Genomic DNA, 17960 nt, shown 5'->3' on the forward strand with positions numbered 1-17960 from the left:
CTGTGGTGTCATAGCTCAAACTCTTGGGCTCAAGTGATTCTCTTGCCTCAGCCTCCTGAGTAGCTGGGACTACAGGCACCTGCCACAATGCCTGGTGGGGTCTTGCACTTGCTCAGGTTGGTCTCAAACCTGTGAGCTCAGGCACTCCCCCCACCTTGGCCTCTCAGAGTGCTAGGATTATAGGCATGAGCCACCGTGCCCAGCTGCCCTGTGTGTTTCTGATGACCAGTGGAAGGAATGTGGGTGCAACAGCCTGTCGGGTGTGGGTACAAATCCCAGCACACTTGCTGTGAGGCCTTGCGTAGTTTTTCAAATCTCACTGAGCTTTAGTTTTCTGTTTCTGCTTCCTGGGGTTGGTGGCCCGCTCCCATTGGGTAGGAGATGTTCTTATCTTGGAGCAGATCCACCCCCCACCCACCTTGCTTTCCAATTTCTCTGCTCCTGGGCTGAGCTTTTGCTCTGCCAGTCTGCATCAGCGGGCTGAAGTCTGCTCTTTGCATCTGGAGTAAAGCTGCCCATGTCCCACATCCCTTCACCCCCTGCTCAGCACTAGATGCTTTTTGTTGTGGTTAAAACAGTAATGGGATTTTCAGGATTGCCATTGCTGAATCTTGAGGGAGGTAACTGAATTACATTTCTTAGAGGAGAGAGGAAAAACAAGGTCAAGAGAAAGAATAAATCTGCGGATTCAAACCTACCAAACTTGGAGCTTCTCTACAAAGGAAATTATTTCTAATTATTAAAATTTTGGAAACATTGTACTGCCAAAGAAAGGAAGTGGAAATGGCTCCTACGAGAAGTGCTAGCATATGTTTCTGTGATTTAACAGTTTCCCGTTAACAACGTGCAGCTATTTTAAAAGCAGACGGGTGACTCATGGTATCCAGCACCAGCAGTCCACTGTGACGGCAGGAAGCGTGCACTCTGGAGGGGGCAAGCTTGGGTTCGACTCCCGTCACTGTCATTGACCAGCTGGGTGACCTCAAGCAAATTACATATCCTCTCTGAATTTCCTTTTTTTCCTTTATAAAATAGGTTGTTATAAGGATAAATAAGCTAATGAACACATAACCCTTAATACAGTGCTTGTCTATCCATGTAAAACCCTACAGGTTTTATATAATTAACCAGGTTAATTTCAGTACAGTAGAGCCTCTATAGTTGACCACCTCCCTACACTGACCACCTCAAGTTGACCTAATTTTCATAGACTGGACATGCACTACGTGTACGTATTGTAACAGTAGACCTAGTTCCTTATGTTGACCACCTCTGTATGTTGACCACTCTGTTTACAGTCCCTTGAGTGGTCAATTACAGAGGTCCTACTATATTTGTAATAATTCTTAGTTGTTTAATAATAAACATTTAAGGCTATAAATGTTCCTCTGATTACCACTTTGGCCAGAACCCATAAATTTTGATATATAGTATTCTTTTTGTCATTGTCTTCAAACACATTTTTTAGGTTTTGTTTTTTGTGTTTTTTTTTTTTTTTTTTTTTACCTAAAGTTACTTGTGAGAGAGAGAGTGTGTTTATGTGTATGTTTTCAAATAGTTAAAATTTTTTCTATATTTATTGTTAAATCCTAACTGTATTGTAGTAAGGTCAATGGATGTGGATGATATGGCATTTACTTTTTGAAACTTACTGAGCTTTTCTTTATAGTCTAGTACAGCAGTTCTCAACCTGTGGGTCATGACCCACAAGAACTGTATTAAAGGGCTGTGGCATTAGGAAGGTTGAGAACCACTGGTCTAGTATATAATCCATTTTTGTGTATATTCCCTGAGTATTTGAAAAGAACTACATTTACATTTATATAAAACCAAGCTTGTTGATTTTCCTGTAAAACTACATCATACAAACATACACATACACATGCATACGTATGTGTATGTGTGTTCTGGATACACACATATAAATTCTGGAATAGACATGCCAAAGTCTCTCTCCATGGTTGTGGCTTTGCTGAACTCACTTTTTATTTCTTCTTTTTTATTCTAATTCTCACATTTGTTATCGTATTATTATTATTATCATCATTATAGATTTAGGGGTATGAGTGGGTTTTGGTTTCACGGATTAATTGTGTAATGCAATGTCAGTCAGGGTTTTTAGTGTACCCATTACCTGAATAGTGCACACTGCACCCAGGTGGTTTTTTTAGTAGGTGGTTTTCCTTCCCTTACCCCTCACACCCGCCTTCTGAGTCTCCAGCGTCTATTTTTCCACTCTGTGTGCCCCACTCACAAGAAGGACATGTGGTATTTGCTTTTCCATTTCTGTGTTATTTCACTTAGGATAATGGCCGCCAGTTCCAACCAGGTTGCTGCCAAAGACATACTTTTATTCTTTTGTATAGCTGAGTAGTAATCCGTGGTATGCATACACCACATTTTCTTTATCCACTCCTTAGATAAAGATGGGCTCTTAGGTTGATTCCATATCCTTGAAGTTCTCACTTTTTATTTCCAACAGTATTTTGCTGTGTATATCTGGATGCAGTGTTGCTCCATGCATAGAAACTGGTAGTCATTAAATCTCTCAGTCAACTATGCTTTTTGTCCACATCAGTCTCTCATCTTTGCCTTACTCACTGTTTTCTGCCTTGAATTCTGCTTGCCCTTCTGCTGCCCAGTCCCCTGCACAGTCGGCACAGTGACAGTGCTCATGGAGAGCCACTGGAAGGATATGCCTCTTGTCATCTATGCACAGGTGACCAGTCAGCCGAGAGCCATGCAGTGGCTCATGCTACATGGCTGGTCCCCCTTCCCCTTCCCTGGTCGGGCAGCTAACCCGTGATAATGGTATTTTTATGTCACATCTTATTTTCTTATTAAGCACCCTCAGCTGAATCCTCTATCTAGCCTGAGTTCTACAAAGAACTGTTACTTTTTAAATGCTTTCTTTTGTTCCTTCATTAATTTGTAGTTTGTGTGTATGTGTGTGTATGAACAGAAATACAAATAGAGAGGCAACTAAGTGAATAAAGAACAAACCGAGTTCAGCCCAAGTGGGCATGCTCTTGGACATGACCCCCTCGGACCTGTTAAGCTTCATCAGTTGTTGAGAAACATAAGTATCCATCCCTTTCCTGTTCTGTTGTTTTCCAGTCGGATTATAGGTAAAAAGCCTGTTGCTGGACAGCATATGCAATAGAAATGCTAAAATCGTGCCAGCATTTGTTTTAGTTGTGCTAACATGTTTGATTTACAGCTGAGCAGTCTGTGTGAAAAAAAAAAAAATGAGTCGCAGGCTTAAAGTCCAAATATTATCTCAGTTTTCCATAAGTTGCCCTTTCTACCTTCTAGTAGAGCAGTACTGTTTTGTGCTATTTTGTTCTGGTTAGTGGTAAGCTCTGACATCATTAAATATCGTCTTTAATTTTAGGGATCTATCTTCTGGATTTAATCTACATCGATTCTGCATATCCTGCCTCAGGCAGCATCATGGAAAATGAACAAAGATCCAATCAGATGAACAATATTCTCCGAATAATTGCTGATTTACAAGTTTCCTGTAGCTACGGTTAGTACTCTTGGCTGTTGGAGTTGTAAAATCTTACCTCACCAATGCTGGATCCAGCACCTTATTTATAGGAAAGCTCTAGAAACCAAGCAAGCCCTACAGAGGTCTTCATTTTAATATCATGAGCATCAAACATGTACTACATCCTTTACACATAGCTTTGATCTTCAGAGACTGTGCAAACCAGATGTTACTATTTCTGTAGAACAGGTAAGGACCCTAAGGCTGGAGACAGTTCAGTCCCTTATCTACAGCCACTCATCTAGTCTGTCTGGCTAGAGTCTGGGTCTGTCTGGCTCCCAGTTCACTCATTCATGAGGCGCTTTTTGGGTAGCTCTGCTCCAGTCAGATTTAGGGACCAGACTCCTTCCATCAGTGGCACTGCTGTCTCCCGTGGCCTCAGAGCCCTTCATGGGGCTCTGTATCTGGCCAGTAGGCACAGGAAGAGAGAGACTAACCCCGGGTGGGCTTTATGGCACACACTTGCAAGCATTTCACATCACTTTTGAAGGAGACTAGGAACTATCATCTAGCTGTGGGTCTAGGAGGTAAAGAGAGATGACACGGTAAACAACTGGCCAGGCTCAGTTGTTTACACACTCAGATCCAAAGTGTGACCATGATGCTGGGTGTCTGGGATGGATGGAGATGACTGGTGTGGGGGCCTCAGCACAGTCCCTAGCATTTCACTGGAGCCCAGCAAGGGCCTCCCTCACTTTTAACTGCTCAGTTCATCTCCACCGGTATCAGCCCCATAATCCACTTTATAAAGGATGTCACTATCCTCATGTCACAGGTAAGGACTCTGACATTGCAGAGCAACAAAATGACCTGTTCAGAATTAAGTGAGGGGCAGAGCCATTGTTTCCATAGCACCTGGATGCACTTCCCCAGAGAGGGAGGCCCTGCCCACCCTCTCCTGTGCTCCCCTTCACATCACCCCTCACACCCTCCACCTCTCCCCTTGGCTTGTTCTGGCCCTCACAGAAGGAGTATAGTGACCTTGAAGGTCTAAAGGGGGCAGCTAATGCCACTCACTCCAGGGAAACAGGCAGCCCAGTATGGCAGAAGGATGAGAGCCTGGGTTTGCAACATCTGAACCATGTGACTGACCTTTGCAGTTTGCCACAACTTCCTCTGCATTGGGAGCATTATTTCTCCCACACAAGGCTGTGTGAAGGTTAAAGCAGACCCTGTAAGTCATCTGAAGCAGAGCCTGGCATAAAGCAGCTCCAGTCACAGATGGGGCTAAGATCTGGGTTGGGTCTCCATAGCAGGCTGGGTGGCATCTGTTGGTTCATTCTTGCATTCATGTTACACAGGGGACAGGCAGGCATGGGAGACCTGCCCTGTTACCTCTGTGAAAACATATTCCAGGGCACAGACACCTGGCTGTGGTCTGTTTGGGTGGCCCCAGAGCCATCCTTCTCCAGCCCCTGAACTTTAAATGGAGGTCTCAGATGCTCCTTCCTGGCTGAAGAACCACAGTGGCCTCTGAGTGTGGTGTCTGTGGCCCATCCATCTGGAGGGACTCCTTGAGGTTGGAACCCAGGCCTCATCCCCCATGTCTGTGGCACAGCACACAGCCAGACCCCCCAAATGCATGAAGAAGATATTCTTGATGGAAAAGCAAATAAGTCTCAATGTCCAAGGAGCATCTAAAATCAGTGATTGCTATACTTATCATTTGGGGCCTAGAGATGGGGGAGACCGAAGCCTCTGGATTTTATCCACTTTCTGCAGATCACCTCACCACCCTGCCCCACGTGCAGAAGTACCTGAAGTCTGTACGCTACATTGAAGAGCTCCAGAAATTTGTAGAGGATGACAACTACAAGTAAGTGCTTCCCACTCCTGCTCAGTCGGGCTACCCGATTGCCACTGTTGCCCTCAGCACTCAGGTTCCTGGAGGTGGCGTGGCCCTTGAGACCAGTGAGTAGCCACTGGCCGGGCTTATCGAAGTCCCCTTCAGCAGCACCCCCATACCAGCACAGATAAGCATGTGTGTGCAATGTGAGCTCCCACCTCCTGGAACCCATAGTAGTGCTGCCCGAGCAGCTCTCACACCCACCTCTGCCCCAGCCCCATGAGCTTCCAGTTCCAAAGGAGGTGTCTGTGTCAACTTCTTGGTGGGGTGTTCCCACATGGCATGGGTGGTATGAGTTTGGACTCCACAGCTGTGCCACTTAGCACTCTGCTTCTCTCAAGTGATCCCTACCCATGGCACTAGGTAGAGGGCAGCCTTCTAGCCACATTCCCCGGCCAGTGGATAGGAGTTTTCCAAGAGCCAATTTCATCCCCAAGATCGTTCCATATGGCTCTTGGCTTTCTACAGGACTCTTGCCTCCTAGAAGTGGCTGAGAGTCTGTCTCCCTCCCGGTGCCGCCCCATGGAGCAGACCCAGTTCTTGTAACAACCCCATGGGCCCTCACCTGCTCCTCCCCCTGCTCTGGTTTTCTTTCTTCATTTGTGGCATCTTATACAATCTTTCTATGTATTTGGAAAGGAGAAGGAGGATTTTTCACATCACCTCTCTGCCATGTTGTTTAGAAATCCTCCTGGCTCACTTTCAGCTTGAGGTCAACCAAAATGGGTTCTTTTAAGTCTTATTTTACTGGTTGCTTCCACTATCCCATGATCCTTTTGTATTTCTCTTCCAGTTTTGTATCTACAAATTTGATCAGCCTAAATCCACGGTCTTCATCTAAGTCAATGAAAACTGTAGAGAACTATGGCCACAGACACCCATCTCCCCAAGTTACCCATGGCTGCCTCACCAGGGGGGATTCCCAGGGGAATGGCTGTTGAAACAGCAGCCCAACTGTCCAGTCAGCTCCACAGGAGTGGGTTGCTGCCCTGGTTGTGAATCAGTCACCTGGGAAATTTTCTAACCTCCCAAATGTCTTGGGCCTGAAGATCTCTAGTGTTTTCAGACTTCCTAGGTGGTTCTACTAATCTTTGGGAACAAATTTATTATCTTTAGTCATTGTTATATAATAATTTGTTAAAATATATGAAATAGTGATCTATTATATAGTAGTAACAATAGATGAAGGCCAGAGATTACCATTAAAGTCATGTTGGCCACAAATTGAGCTCGTTTTATTTATAAAGCATTTGCTGTTCCTGAAAAGAGTGCACTGGAATATGAAATTATTCCCACTTAGTATCTGGGATAATACTTTCCATTCATGTGCCAGTATTGCAATTAAAGAAACAGTAGTTTTTCATTAATAGTAATATGCTTTAAGGAGAAAAATGGTCTCTAAATACCTCAGACCATGAGATAATTTTTGGATAGGCTGAATATCATGAGTATTACTCCTTCTATTCTGAAGGACCTTGAACTCCTCTACCACTTATGCTTTAACAGTCATCCTGGGTTTTATAAATATCCTTTGTTGTCAAAGTGGACAAACCAGGAAGGAAGCCTGCATTCTCATCCCTGGTCCCCGGGAGGGAGTCCCTTTCCAGGGAGGTTCAGGCCCTGCTTAGCCAGAGCCGGGGAAGACCTGTGATTCTGCTTGGGGAACCCACATTCCACAGCCCACTCATACCTGAATCAATTCCCCCAAAGGAAGCAATGGCTTAATTTTTACATTTGTGACTTGTGTTTCTAATATTCTGTCCCCATCTGCTTGGGAGATATTATGCCAAGAAGCCCAGCCAGTGCTTTTTACTTTTTCTTTAGTCTATTTTTGTTATATTATGTTATGTTATGTTATGTTATTAAAATAACCCATTCCCACTGCCTAGAAAGCATAACCGTTAATATTACATGAATATAATTGTGGACATTTTTCTATACATAAAAAATTTATACAGAGAGAAGGATGGCTAGGTGGATAGATACAAGGATGCAGGGTATTAAAATTGAATTACACTACACTTTCTGTTGCTGATTAAAAATATTAACTTCTGATTTAACCAGAAAAATGAAAATGAAATGAAATATGAGAAATTTCTACTCTTTAAATAGATATTTTTCTAGCACAAGAGGTATTATTTTCTTTAAAAAGCCTTCTAAGATTAATAAAAAAGAGGTCAGGAAAATCATTAAGAGGTTTGAGTCACCAAGTTTGGTTTTTAACTAGGTTTCCAGTGTTGGTTGACTCTGGTTATGAAAGATGAGAATATTAGCGCTCCCCCATTCCTTCGCCTCTACTTCACGAGCATCTAACTTTTGTTAGTTATATTATTATTACCACGCACTCAGGTTTATAATGTAAACACCATGTTCAGGAATCATGATTCCTACTGTTTAGAATCATTAAACAGATTCACTTCTTTTTTTTTTTTTTTTTGAGACGGAGCCTCAAGCTGTCCCCCTGGGTAGAGTGCCATGACATCACAGCTCACAGCAACCTCCAACTCCTGGGCCCAAGCGAGTCTCCTGCCCCAACCTCCCAAGTAGCTGGGACCACAGGCACCCGCCACAACGCCCGGCTATTTTTTGGTTGCTGCTGTCGTTGTTTGGCGGGTCCGGGCTGGGGATTCGAACCCGCCACCTTAGGTGTATGTGGCTGGCGCCTTAGCCACTTGAGCCACAGGCGCCGAGCCAACAGATTCACTTCTAACCACCTGTTGTTTCTCCACAGTTTCTTATTCCTCGAATGTTTATTTCAAATCAGTCCCTTATTTAGCCGGATTTCACAAGGAAATGATGAAATCCCCTCCCACCCACTGCCAAAAAAATGAAGGTGCTCAGTGGTCCTGTGGTCCCTAATTTCTTTTCTGGAGATGCCTTCCTCGGGCTGGGCCTCGCCCTGTGGCCGCGCTCCTCCACTGCTCCCGCTCAGGACCGTGGGCCTTGCACTCTTGCCTTCTGGCCTTGTTGCTGTAGAGAATAAGCCAGTCTGATCTTTTTCTTTTTGTAAGGGACTTTGTTTTGTCTGCCTGGTGGCCAAAGAATTCCTTAAAGTTCAAAAGCTCAGTCAAGGAATTGCTACAGAATAGAGGGTCCTGTACCAAATGTCCCTGGCCCGTGGAGTCCTCTTTCTTCATCTCAGAGGAAGTCTTTTGGTTTATACCTTTGACTACTTCTTCTGTGCCACTTCTTGGCTTCTCTCTTCCAGGGATTCCAGGAATCCCTGTGTTGGACGCCCACTGCCCTGCGAGTCCCTCAGCTTCTTCCTGATGGCTGTGTCTCACCTTGTTCATCAGCAGGCACTGGGATGTCCTGTTGCCACTTCCGTGTTCTCTCAGTGTGCTCTTGTTTCCGTCCTTGATTGGTTGGTACCCCTGGGTCTTTGATATCCCTTTTCATTTCATTCCTCTGTCACTCATTCTTCAGGTTCTGTTCTACTCGGCCATGTTCTTCCTAAGTCGCTCTGTTGCTCAGAGCACGTAGAGGATCCCTCTGCTCCTGGGGCTGCCTTCTGGGCTGGGCCACTGGGCAGTGCTCTCCCTTTCTCTTTCCTTCTATTGTAAAAAGCTGTGTGTCGTGTTGCCACACCATTTCTTTTTCTCCTGCTCTCATTAGAGAGGCTCCATTCCGGTATTCCATGGCTCTGATGCAGGAGGGAGACAGGAGGCCCTCCTCCTGAGTGTGAGAGAGAGAGGCAAGTTTCCCCTCCTGCTGGCTGGGGAGTGGGAGGCTCAGGCTCCGTGGAGGCAGGGAGCCAACAGTCTGTCCACGTATGTGCACTCCAGTAAAAAGGCCTCTGTTGGGGCCTATGTCCCATTCCAGACAGGGATGCCCTCAGGTTTCAAATCATACCCCGTGGAGCCTTCATGTCCATCAGAGTGTCCGCCATGCTTTCCCCCCATTTCCTCCATTTCTCCCCAGCAATTGTTGCCATTCCTAAGAGGGAAAGATAAGGACTCCGCTCCCCCAGCCCCACAGAGACACCTCCGAGAGCAGGAGAGGACCCATGCTGTGTTGTACCTCTGGGTCCAACATCAGAATCCTCTTTTTCTTTCCTTAACTGCAAGTCTTTGAAGTTCATGGCCTTAAATAAGCCCTTTCCCTGTTATTTGCAGCTGGTGAGTTCTTTTACTTATAATCTTTTATAACTGTTAGTTGGTTTAGTGGGGAGAGGGAAAGTCTGGCATTCATCTTCACTCTATCATTTTCACCTAGAAGTTCTTATTGTTGCTTTAAAAAATATATTGAGGTGCATCTCTGAGGGCAGCTGATGAGCAAGGAGTGTGGCGTAATGATTAATGTAATAACCCCAGTTCGGGGTCAGACGGCCCTGGTTTGATCCCCTACTCTGCTGCTTGCTAATCCTGTGAATCTGGGGAAACTCCTTGGCCTCACCACTACTCAGTTTCCTCATCTCTCTCTATATATATTTTAATTACTAACATCTCTTCATTGGGAAAGTTTCCTCACCTGTAAGAAGTACCTAGTTCATGGAATTGCCATAAAAGCTAACACATATTTGCTCAGTAAACAATAGGCTGTGGTCGCTCTTTTTACTTTGTCTTTTGTAACCATCGTTTCTTGGTCATAGAAATCCCTTGGAAACCTCCGAGGGAAGTAGCCGTGACCTGGAGCAGATCCAACCTGGGTTCCATGATTGACAGCCCTTCACAGCTAACCCATTCCCCAATCCCAAACACACACATGTTCAGTTTCTCCTATGATAAACCTGATTCCAACTGATGTTGTGAAAATCTTTGTTTTCAGACTGTCACTCAGAATTGAACCAGGAAGCAGCTCTCCACGGCTAGTCTCGTCCAAGGAAGACCTTGCAGGTACCGTAGCTACCTCAAATGGGAGCAAACCCCCAGTAGCCCAAATATGACTACCAGAGTTGACCTTGATGATGGAGCCAAAGGGCAAAGCTGAGAGGGCAGCTTGCAGACTCAGCTGTCCCTGTTCACAGCCCTTCCACTCCAATGTCCCGGGCTCTTAAACACATGGGACCCCTGTGGGACACCTCTGTGCTAGGGCTCCTTAGAAGAGCCTGTATTTTGGAGACTGGGACCAAACAACCCCAAAGGGCAAAAGATCAGAGCCCCAAAATTGGGAGCAAGTACAAGGTAGAGAGAGCCCCAGATTTTTTCTAGGCCACCTGACCATTAGCGTTAGGGATGCTGCCCGGGTTCGGGTCTTCGTGCCTGGAGGGGTGCACAGAATCCCTGGGGTAATAGGAGCCACCAGACACAGGAACACACACATGCACACAGTGCCCAGGCTCTGCTGTTCCCTCACTTTATCGCCTTGCCTCTCTCATCTCCAGTGCCCTCCCCATAGAGGGAAGGGGATACTGGTATTCACCTTGCTGAATGCAGCTCTTGTGATGCCCGTGTTTGCCACACCTGGATAGCACTCGTGATGGTACACTGTGGAAGTGCACTCGGCACTGGCTGCTTCGTCATTGTTATTGTCATGGTTTACCTTTTATTAGTATCCAACCAACTCACAGTAACTGGGGCCGATCTCTTTCCACTGCTGCCCAGGGACAGGGGGACCAAGACCACTTCCTCCTCCTGGTTGGAGCTGTGCTGTAGGCCACTGCAGTCTTGTCAAGTGACTTCAGCCCTCTGAGCCTCAGTTTCTTTACCTGTAAAGTAGGAATAATAAAACATTCATCCCAGGAACACTGGATGTCAAAAATGAAGTGCTGCCCAGAGGCAGTCACTGTAGTCTGACATATAGCGAGTGTTCAGTGAGGGGTGGCTACTGCCAGCTGCTCCCTGGTGTTGTGCCACCCAGACTGTTGCCCTGCTGAAGCCATTCTCTGCACTCTTCTCAGCCAACCCACCCACTGTAACACCTCCTGTTGTCCACAGGACCAGAGAGCCATGAGAGGCAAAGCTTCTGCCCTGACTCCTATGTGCACCCCAGGGTCCTCATTTTTTCCAGCTCTCAGTACCACTGTGCAAGTGGAGACATAAGTTGACCTTCAAAGTCTTAGGAGGTGCTCTTGTCCTACCTTAGAACAGTCAAGAATGCCAGCATAAGCCTGATTTTCACAGGGTTTCCAAGACCCCGATATTAACATATTCTCTGCACTCATCCAAATGAGTGATGGGTGACCTCATAGCGAGGGTGGCTGGAAGGAAAGCTCCGGGCGCCGGTCCTGTCTCCACCCTCTCGTCTCTGTCCGTTCTATAACATCTTCCTTCTCTCAGTTAACGCTGCCCCTGCAGATGCTCATTCACTCACACCGGAGCACTGGGGGGAGGCAGGAGGCCGAGGACAGGGTTCCCTTCAGAAGGATACAGGAAACAGTGCAGGATTCTAAAATAATCAAATTGCTTAGGGCCACAGAAGGAACACTAGCAAAGACCAGCCATCCAAGACCATCTTTGGGAGATGGTGCCAAAATTCTGGAGCAGAATGAGAGTGGTGCTCTGCCCCTCTGAGTCACCTCCACATTCGGTTGAATAGGAAGCCTCCCTGTTGGGTCTCTACAGCCTTATCAGGCTAGTAGGCCTTAACAAGATGGGCCACATCTCTGGGATTCCCCAAATGCCAAGAAGTCCCACAGCTACATGTGCTGCCCCTCAGACAGTGCTGGCGGGTTCCTTCCCAGTGGCCCCGCCTGCTGTCTGATTCCATCACTTCTACCCTTGCTGGCCTTAGCCTGAGCTCACTGCTCCCTCCCTGTGTGCTGAAGCCATTGAGCAGGGAGAGATGGCAGGGCCAGCAGTCATGAAAGAGGAGAATGTTAGCCTCAGCATGAGGGGACAGCTTTGCCGCTCTCAGTAGCCCTCTCCTTCCTCAGGCCAACCCCAGCCTCATCTCCACCTTCAAATAGCAAGGCCTCTGTGAATTCTCCACCCTAGACCTTTCGCCTGGGCCTTGAACATTCTTCCCCTTGGTTTTTGAGGTCTTGCTCGTCCTTTTAGACTCAGAGGAATTTTATTTCTGCCCTTTATTTCTTCATAGCATTCACCACCACTTGTCATAATTTTCTTTGTGTTGTCACTAGACCTGACGTGTTCCCCAGTGATGGCTGAGCCATGGAAGATGGCTGGCTTAGCAGGAGCCGTGGGTGGGGAGAGTGAAGCAGGAGGGAATGGAAAGAAGTGCCTGACCTCCCTTTCCTCCAGCCCGCTCTGCTGCCAGAGCCTTCCATTGGCCAAACCCAGCAGACTTCTAGGGGAGAGAGGGAAGATTCAGGACATGCATCTCAAGGGGCAGCCTTCCACCAGGAGTGACACTGAGCAGGGCCAAAAATGCACCCTACTGGGCCAACAGAACACCCAGCATATGACCAAAGCTCTGTTTCTCCATCTGTAATGTGGGCATAATGTGTACCACCCTCTGTGTTAGCACAATGCCTAACACACAGAACACACTTAAAGTGGGCCTTCATCCTGACAGCGTGACTGTCATAATTGTTGTCAATTTATGGTTCTGCTTCTGACATGGAATTGGCTGGTAGGTCTTAGGTAAACATCACTGCCCCAAGGAAGCCTTTCTTCTTACCATTTCCCCCATCCCAGACCAGGTGAGGCCCCCAGGAGCTGACAGACGGTGAGCAAAATCCACTCCCTCCCAACTGCACCCCCACTTTATGTCGCAATATAGCTGCTTTTATCTGTTGACGTACTGTTTGTAGCTCCTTTCATGCAACAAAGACTCTGAGTGCTGAAAAGCCTAAAACATTTACTATCTGCCCTTTACAGAAGTTTGCCACCCCCCTGCTTCCCTTCCTACTGCTAGTCTCTGCATGTCTCCATGGCACCTCCCTCTGTGGCAGTCCTACGGCTGTGTGCCTATGTGCCCACATCTGGCTTCCCACCAGACTGAAAGCCCCCTGAGGCAAGGACCCCACCTGGAATTGCTAGACGTCACCTGCTCTCGCCCCTTTAGCCCAGCCCCTGAGCCGCCTGCTGGGCCAGAGGTACGTGGTTCAGGAGGCAGCCCCTGAGCGGCCTACTGCTGACTCGGCACAGCCTGTGCAGAAGTGCTGATGCCGGCAGTTTTCTGCAGCAGCTGAGCAAGCCCCAGCTCACAGGAGTGTTTTCCACCAGTTTTCCAAATCCCTGGCTTCAGCCCTGGAAGCAGGATGTGAAGGTTTTCATTGATCACCAGAGGTCAAGGCTGTCTGGAAGGCTTCAGTCACACTCAGTAGTCCCAGCTTCCCACTTCCAGCCTCAGCTGGCAGAGTGGGTGCTGCTGCTGTAGGGCGATAGCCAGGGTCCTTCAGACGGTGGGGCCAGAGGGAGACCCCAGGAGGCCTATCTGGGCTGGGCAGTCAGACTGAGCCTCGTCGTGGCAGGAGACCGACAGGATCAGGGACAGGAATGTACCTCTCGCAGTCCCAGGAATGGGAGGAACGCAGCCTCCCCTATCTCCTCCAGGGGGTTTTAGGCTTCAGCTCAGGCTCTTCCCAGTAGTCAGACACCCCACACCTGCCAAAGAAAGGCCCCAAAAGGTGCTAACTTGTTCCTTCACTCAAGATTTGCAGGCCAAGTTTGTGCCATGGGTCAGGAACTGCTATGAACCAGGTGCCCAGTGGGAAGGCCAAACTGCCCTCCTGGAGCTCATGTTTTAGTGGGCTGGGAAACAGCAAAAACCACCAGGACAGGGACTGGAACACTGAGGGGCCAAAGGGAGGCTGTGTGAGAGCGAGTGAGCTGGCTGGTGGACTCTCTGGCCCTTTGTCCAGACTGCCCACCTACAGCCTGGGGGACCCAGGCTCTGATATTGACAGCAGCCAAAGTCTCAGATCTCTCTGAGGCCTCAGTTCGCAACAGTCATGGCCCATGGACTAAGGCTGTGCTCTTTGGCTCTGGAATGGTTCCCTTACCCCACAGAGAGAGCTTCCCTTATCTTCCCCCTACCTTCAACCCCGGGGGAACGGCTGTGCAGGCAGCGCTACACCAACAAATAGACTGTGAGAAAGGAAATGGAGAAACCTTCTCTGTTTCTGGGTCTGTGGAGGAAAAAAGGCCAGGCCAGGAATGCCACGTTTTCAGTTTTCCCTCCGTATGTAATGTTTAGTTTAAATAAATGAACTAATATTTTCCTGGAGAGAAAAAAATTGTAAGGAACGTTGACCCCCAGAAAGGGCGAACAGTGTTTGTGTGTGCTTTGGAACTGGTGAAGACTTTTCCAGATTTTGCTAGCACCGCCTCCATGTGGCTTCACCATCTGACAGGTTTTCTCTGAAGATTCTTGGGCAGCAGCAACTCCAGGGGATCTCAGCCTCCTGATTTTGTGCTTATACCTGCAGGCCTGCTCTCTGACACGACCGTTATGTCTCGTTGCGTGCTGCCTGGTGGAGTCAGGCAGGTCTAGTCACAGGGTCTGGACAGCCCCTAGGGTCTGTCCCCACTGCCCTATGCATCGAGAAATGTCAATGAGTGCCCTGCCCTGGATAACACCCCTTGCACATCCCTGGCTTTCCAGGATACTTTGAGTCACATCCTTTCCCCCACTTGGTCCTCCAAAGGCTAGTTCCACATAAGAATCAGAACTCCAGACCTGGTCTGGACATTAATTCTCCTGCCTCTTCCTAGCTGGAGTGCTTCAGGCCTGACTGCTTGTGACAAGAGCAGGGTGCTTGGCCCTTATCCCTGTCTAAGGCTTTCTCCATCTAACCTTGTTCTGTGCGGACAAGGGGAAGTACACAGTCATACAGGTGGATGCTGCTGCCTCTGGGGAACAGGGCCTTCTGGCCGGCAGCTAATAATGTCAATATTCCCTCTCTTGGGCACTTCCACAGATGGTTCAGAGATTCCATAAGTCCTGAGCCTGGCAAGACAAAGCCATTTTGGGGACCCCTGCCCCACCTCCCATGGCCCCTCAAAGTCTGGCACCCACGGCCAGATGCTTACGTCCCCTCCAGCCCTCAACTCCATGCCAGCTTTTCTCATAGGAGGCCGCCTGAGTCCATGGGTAGCTACACCTGTCATGCTGACAGACCTATGAACACAGCAGACCCTCTAGTGCCATTACTGTCCTCTGGCTGTGACCATGATGGCTTCCTCAGGCCTGAGACAGCACTGAGAAACCCCCTCACTGTGTGTCAGCAGAGAAGAGTGCAGCCTGCTTTCCCATTCCCTCAGTCAGGAGCTCCAGGGCGGATGCCAGTTGAGGCACCTTTACTCTGGAGTCTCCCATCTCCCTTGTTCTTTGATCCCTCATCTCATAGCCTGAAGCATTAAGGTCAAACAGAGGAGCCGAGCCCCAAACCCACCTCTGTCCGTCCAAACCCTGCTCCACAGTGGCCCAGCTCCTCGCACACCAACAGATCCCTGAGTCCCCTGCCCCCCCTGCTCCCTGTGGCCTGGGAATCTAGCTTCCTTCTGCCAGGAGAAACCGTCTCAGCCTTGCCACAGTTGAAGGTGATTGGAGACTGTTTTGGGAAGGAATTGAGCCCAGGCCCTCTGAGTGATGTGTGAGATAGCTCTTGGCTCACAGGGAGGTCCATGAGCTGCTTGTATGAGAAACAAAGAATGTGTGTGAATGTGAAAGTTACCGGCTCCCAGGCTCAACTGTGAAACCTGGCCAGAGGAGGCTTTCAGTAAAAGCAGACTTTCTGTGCAGAGGGGCCCTAGCATCCTGGAGAGTAGCTGGGCTCTGGCAGACCCAGAGAGGGCCCGCATCCCTTGTCTGGGAGCAGGGCTTTTAGCACGAGCAGGAAAGAGACCAAGCACACTGAGCACCCCTTCAGACTGGGTGGGCAATTCGCCCTGCATACCTCAGGCTCAGGGTTAGGACATATGAGCTCAGCAGGATGAAGAGAGTGACAGTTAGCTCCTGGCTCAGCCCTGGCAGAGGTCAGACTGGAACTCAAGTCTTGTGACTCCGAGTTGAGTAGCTCCCCTCTGCCACAGCTGCCTCCCATTAGTTTCCGACGTGTGAGACTTGGAAAGCACCCCCTTGAGCAGCAACAGGGCTGCCAGGCTGCTTAACTAGGGCAGCACTGACCCGGGGCAGGAGACCCATGGGAATGAGGCTCCCCGTCCCACATGCATGTCCTCCTCTGCAGCTGAGAGCACCGTGCCCATCTGTTCAGTGGCCTCCAGATATCAGCCCCAAACTAAACTTCTCATTGCCCCCACACACACACACCTGCTCCCTAGGTGCACAGCACCATTCCCTGAGGGTCACCCTGAGTGCCCCTTCCTCCACAGTCCCAGCCTGGCCCACCTCCAGGGCACTTCTCATCCACACTTCTTGTCCAAGCCTGTGGCCTCAAGTCTTGGCTACACCCACTTGCTCAGCCAGAGTGAACTTTCTAGGGTGCACGTGTTAGCTTGTTACTGCCCCTTCCTAAAACTCTCCATACCTTCCTCATTAAACTCCAGGTGCCTCCAGAGGCCCTGCTGGCTGTCACCTCAGAGTCTTTGCACATGCTGTCCCTTCTGCAACCATTGCTGGCCTGCTGTTCACCTGGGTGTCAGAGTCCAAAGGTCCTCACCAGTGCTGCCTCCGTATTCTCACGCACTCCGGGCTCAGTGTCTCTCTCTTGGCTGCTCACCTGTGCAAGCCCCTGAGCCTTCCCACCTCAGGTTTCACGTCGTAAAGTTGAGGTGACAACTGCACCTGCATGGCATTGTTACCAAGAGGCTTAAACAAGATCATGCATACCAAGCATTTGTCATAGTGTCTGGCACCTTGTAGACACCCAGGGAGCATTAGCCATTGCTGTTGGGACTGTACTATTGGTGCCGTTGTCGCCACTGGCATATTTATTATTATTCTTATTCTTATGTCAGAACATGTGTCTGTCCTGGGTGTAACTACCTTGTTACTTCTCTCTCTCCCATGCTTTATTGTATAAGATCAGACAATTAGGTTCACAAACTTGTGCTAGAAAAAGTACTGTACACCTCATTGCTAAATATCACTGTGGTCATCTTCGAGGTACTCCCCTTGGCCATCTGTTGACCATAGTGACATTCAGCAACCAGGTATGTGGCACTTTTTCTAGGATGAGTTTGCAGACTTAATTGTCAGACCTCATACAAATGATAGCTCTGCTGGTCACTGCAGAAAAAGAGTTCCAGACTTGCTTTGAAGGCTGGACTAGGTGCTCACATCAGAGCATAGTTTCCCAAGGTGCGTAACTTGAAGTTCACTGTTGTGATATTCAGCGATAAGGTATATAGTACTTATTCTAGGATGAGTTTGTGAACTTAATTGTCTTACTTTCATAGAGGCCAGGAAGGCAGAACAGCATCTCTTTAATCTCCTGTTGTCTTTCCATGCCTGGGCCAGGGGCAGGCCCAAGGTCAAAGCCCAGGAAAAGTTGGTTGTGGTTTACTCCACAAGGGAAGCTGTAAGCTTAGAGTAGAGTTTCTATCCTGCTCAGAGGGGCAGGTGACTTCCCCAGAGTCACTCAGCCTGTGAGTGGCAGACACGGGTAGGAGCTCAGGCCTCTCTGCTTCCTGATCCTGAGTCCTTGGCTATCACTGCTCCTCATCCTTAAATTCTTCCCACTCAGAGGCTGTTGTTAAAAAGCCCTGTGCTGTTTTCTCTTGTAATCAATGAGTGGTCTGTTGGGCAGCATGT

At 48.4% G+C, this 17960-nt stretch overlaps 1 protein-coding gene across 1 annotated transcript in view; it reads left to right on the forward strand.

Annotated features, from left to right (window-relative positions):
* RALGPS1 (Ral GEF with PH domain and SH3 binding motif 1) overlaps positions 1–17960 on the forward strand; it is a 283899-nt gene that overhangs the window by 227823 nt on the left and 38116 nt on the right. The window contains exons 9-11 of the mRNA XM_012802467.2: positions 3395–3532; positions 5276–5369; positions 10167–10234. Of these exons, the coding sequence (XP_012657921.1) occupies positions 3395–3532; positions 5276–5369; positions 10167–10234 (300 nt within the window). The remainder of the gene's footprint in view (positions 1–3394; positions 3533–5275; positions 5370–10166; positions 10235–17960) is intronic.

The sequence above is a fragment of the Otolemur garnettii genome, unplaced genomic scaffold (assembly GCF_000181295.1).
Source record: "Otolemur garnettii isolate 467f Iridium unplaced genomic scaffold, OtoGar3 scaffold00014, whole genome shotgun sequence".
NCBI classification, from domain to species: domain Eukaryota; kingdom Metazoa; phylum Chordata; class Mammalia; order Primates; family Galagidae; genus Otolemur; species Otolemur garnettii.